Source organism: Bactrocera latifrons, unplaced genomic scaffold, assembly GCF_001853355.1.
Source record: "Bactrocera latifrons isolate USDA-ARS-PBARC rearing strain unplaced genomic scaffold, ASM185335v1 scaffold_992, whole genome shotgun sequence".
In the NCBI taxonomy this organism is placed as follows: Eukaryota; Metazoa; Arthropoda; class Insecta; order Diptera; family Tephritidae; genus Bactrocera; species Bactrocera latifrons.
In genome coordinates, this window is record NW_017537703.1 from 56,085 (window position 1) to 60,598 (window position 4,514).

Sequence of the window (4,514 nt, forward strand, 5' to 3'; positions counted from 1 at the left end):
TTGGAAAAGCCTACACGTTGTTTACTTTTAATTTTAGTGAGAAGTGGTTTACTGCGTGCTGCCCTACCGTGAAGTCCAAATTCGTACAAACACCGGGAAATCGTATTCTTGGGTACTTAACACGTTGAGGACGGCGTGACTCATCGGTGGGTCACGCTGTCTTTGATTCAGAACTATTTTTTTTAAATAAAATAAAAAAAAAATTTGGTGTCAAAATAAATTTTTAAATATATTTTTTAATAATTGTCAGTTTCTTTTAAAACGTTTTAAATAAAGTGGTTTATTTTCATAAAATTGGCAGAACGTTGTAACTTTTTTAGTTCTCTTTTCAGGAAAACTTTTGCCTCGTTGAGCTGATAGTGTTTTATAACATTCACGGCATCGTTTTCGGGACTGTCTTGCGGTTCCAGGATATTACTGAGGAAAATGTATATTTCTTCTGGGTGCTTGCGGTTCTGTAGACATTTCATCCAGGAGGCAATCTATAATAAGTTCTCTAAATTTTAAAACATCGTACTGCTTGGTACCCAATTTCTTATGAATGTAACATGCATTTACAATTGACGTCGTACAAATAAGCTCATTCTTACATCTGCCTTAGCTATTTACCGTTCTAGGAGCCGTCAAATGAAACTGACTACTAAAAACTGCGCCGTTCTCAAAGTGTTAACCATTCTATTCCTCTTGAATTTCACGTAGAATGTCAGTGGAACTCTTTTTTTGGTCTCCTCTGGAGATAGTAGCAATTAGCTGTCGCACTCATTCACCTTCTATATCGTAAGGACTTTACTATTTGGGAAAAAATGAACAGAACTTCAACTGCACTACTAAAAAACTGATCGAATTTGGTAGTAAATAAAGTAACACAAACAATGCAAGGCTTTTAGGAATGTAAATAAGTAAATATCAAAACATTTGACCATTTTACTTATCAGCACCTTACAAAACGGATCATTTCTAATTAGCTGTCAACAGTTGTATGTACATACATCAGTTGCTCGTTAGCCCCTTAACAATTCAGCTGACATTAAATAACTAAACACATTCTATGTGTTTCCCAATGATAACCTGAATGATAATTATTCAGTATGATTTCCGAAAATGTTTCAATAAAGGTGAGTCTAAAGGGGTACATATGTATGTACTATATATATATATATATATATGTTGTAAATATGAATACCTTACATTTAGAGTAGTTCGTAAAATTGGTATAAAGTTATTCATTAATGTGATGTTCTATATGTAATTAGTATTACAGATTATGGTCGTCTTATAGCGTAATTTGTAAGCTGTCTCTAGTCACTATTTTAGACATTTTGAAGAAAACAAAAACAGCTGATTTATAGATTTTTGTAACTATTACGAATTTAATTCCAAAATCGTCTCAAGTCACAAAAATTGTCTCTAATTTAAAATCTCTGGTTTAGAGATTTGTGCCTGTATCACAGTACAGAATTCTGGTATTAGATTGATATCTAAAATAATAAAATACTGATTAATACAAACTTTTCGGCATCAAAATATGTGGGCTTTCAAACAAATTTTGTTAGAATTATTTTCGGAACTGTATTAAATTTTATGAAAACAATTTTACTTACAACTTTGAAGTTATGGCTGTCAACAGTGACGTGGGAGAATAATCGCGAGTGCAACGACTGTTTGTTTGATGACAGGAGATATTTGTTTTGCCCTAGTTCACTGCCAGAATCATTTGATTTCCTTCCTTATCCAGTCTGGAGAAAGTAGAATTAACGGCGGGGGTTTTAAGGTCAATGATATCAATATCATCAATTTGAGCCCTTAATATTAACATTAAGACTGGACCAAGGAATGTAAAAATTTTGCATTAAAAATACACGAAAATCGTGATTTTTTGTCTTAAAATTTCTATAGTTCAGAGGCATTTTATGGCATAGCTTTGACTTTGGGCACATTTTCCTGGGAATTCCAGGGAATTTTTTTTTGGGTATTTCCAGTTTCTTTGGATGGATGTGGGGATTAAAAAAATTAAAATAGTTAAAAAATCACCCTAATATGTATGTATATATTAAATTGTTTAGATTTCAATCCTCTGGGTTGCCTTTCGGTTGCACCCTAACTTAGGGCTTTCTTACTTTTTTGAATTTTTTTTTTAGTTTTTATTGTTAATTTCTTAATTAAAATTTATGCACAAATTTAAATTCATCTTGAAAGGTTGTACTTTAATTTGAATCAAACGCATATATTCTTTTCATATACGTGTACCGGCTGTATTCTTTGACGCAAATCGTAGAATATACCGTAAGTACAAACACATTATTTCCCATAAGCATTTTAGTCAAAAAAATAACCTGTTTTTTTTATATTTATAGTGCTCCTTTGTGCCCAAATTGAGCATAACAATCAAAACTAAATACGAGAATAATAATGGCTGCTCAGAAAACGTAAATATGTTCAAAATAAATGTATATGTATATACATATGTATAATTACATCCATTTCTTAAATATGCTTTTATAGTGTCTGGGACTTATCGAAGAGGAATTACAGACGCGCTTATTGGAGGAAGTCGACATTGCATTTGATGAGCTTTCCAATCAGAATCTTTATAAAAAGGAGGAGGATCCCAAATTTTTCAAATCTGAGAAAACAGGTGTAATATTACTAAATTGTTTCGTATATAAAGTTTTTTATTGTAGAAATACTAACTAGGTCGCGGTCCTCTCATAGAGGGCTGGAGAAGCATGGATGAGCCCATTATGTGTTCCTACAAACTGGTAAATGCTTCCTTCGAAGTTTGGGGTTTACAAACCAAGGTAGAAGATTTTATACAACGTAGCATACGCGATGTTCTGTTATTGGGTCATAGACAGGCATTTACATGGATTGACGAGTGGTATGACATGACTTTGGCCGATGTGCGTGCATTTGAAAGACAAAAGCAAGCTGAAACAAATGAAAAATTAAAAGCAACTGACGATAATTGATATGCGAAATCAACAAGTGTCCTGGGAAAACGCTTAAAACAAAACAAATTAAGAGTTTAAGGAGTGAAAACAGAAGGAAGTGTAAGAATTTAGGACGGTTAATATAACCTTTGAGTCATCAAAGGATAATACTAGTCCTCAGAAGAAAATGTTATGGCTTACTGAAAAAGTTAAAAAGCAAATGCTTGATTAAAGAGCTTGAAGAAATAGATAAAACATATAATTACTCAGGAAATTAATGTTCTAAATTACGAAAACGAGCATTTAGCGTTTTCACAAAAGATTGGTGATAACTACCATATTGATTATTTTAAGTAAAAATTCGTTATTGAATTACACATAAGATCAGATAACAACATATTTCACTACTGTCACACATCCATTTAACTTGGCAACATTTTTTTTAATTTAAAAAATATTAGTTTCGAAAGTGAAAATGCTTTTTTGAGTTATTTTTACTCTTTAAATATATACATTTTCCCAACTACGAAATTATTTTGAATATACTATGTTATGTCTGTACATGTTTAGTGCAGAAGTAATTTTAGTTTTGAAATGAGTAATCAAGCAAAATGAATTGTTAACTTATTTTGAGTCTAAACTGAAAATAATAGAACCCAAATGTTAGTTTGAATTTTACTAGCCATATAGTATACACATGTACATATTTTATTTTTAGTAAAAACAAACAATTTAACTACAAAGGCATATTTAAAAAAAAGGAATTTTTTTTTTATTTATTTATAAAAGCTTATACAATGTTAATAACATATGTACAACCTAAAACATGCAGCGCTAGCTTCAGAGACTATCGGCTGTCCGTTGAATAAATGTGTTGGTTTAAATTCTCCTCAATAGATCACATTCTTTAAGAAAACGATAGATGGTTTTTATATATTTTTTTTCCGTAGCGCTTGAAAGGAGGGAAATCGGGTCTGTGTTGAAGTGGAATCTCTCTTATTTTTCAGTGTTGGACAAAATTCTCATACAAAAGCGTAATTGATGGCGGAGAGTATGAGTGCCTTGACAACGTTAATTAGCAAAGATGGGCCAATATTTACATTGTTTAATGAAATCGGTGGAAAATAACAATTATGTTGAAATTTCTCAAGTAACCAATCATTTCTTTAATCCAGTTCATCTAGTTACTTAGCCTAAGTCTTAAAACTAACGGGATAGAACCGTTCGAATGGAAGTATACAGGTATGTACAAAAAGAGGTGAGTAGTTCGTTTTGTTAGCTTATAGTAATATATTAAGGTAAGTATAAATAACATTATTAGGGTAAGTATACAATACTAATATAATTCAATATTTATAATTTTTCATTCATTTTTCATTTTTCTTAATTTTAGTTTTAGGTTTAAATATATATTTTGTCGCTTGACGCAACACCGGCCACCTTGACAGGATCAGATTCCTTCAATATCCAGTGGAAGGACAGCCAGTTTGTGGATGGGGCGCTTAATCGTGCCCGTCTTGGTTGCTACTTCTGCGACTCGCACCTTGCCGTCTTGCCCTTCGACGGTGGCGACGACGCGTCCGA

At 32.1% G+C, this 4,514-nt stretch overlaps 1 protein-coding gene across 2 annotated transcripts; it reads left to right on the forward strand.

The window, feature by feature from the left end:
• The first annotated feature begins 264 nt into the window (after nt 1–264).
• LOC108978042 (cytoplasmic phosphatidylinositol transfer protein 1) lies at nt 265–3,839 on the forward strand. 2 transcript variants are annotated; one of them, XM_018948125.1, is made up of 6 exons: nt 265–899; nt 966–1,115; nt 2,276–2,283; nt 2,355–2,426; nt 2,503–2,635; nt 2,695–3,839. In XM_018948125.1, the coding sequence occupies exons 2-6, from the start codon at nt 1,073–1,075 to the stop codon at nt 2,967–2,969; spliced, it is 531 nt and encodes a 176-aa protein (XP_018803670.1). In that variant the 5' UTR covers nt 265–899; nt 966–1,072; the 3' UTR covers nt 2,970–3,839. The 2 variants fall into 2 exon arrangements, with proteins under 2 accessions (XP_018803670.1, XP_018803672.1); XM_018948127.1 differs by having other exon boundaries at nt 265–543; nt 602–1,115.
• Nucleotides 3,840–4,514: the final 675 nt, after the last annotated feature.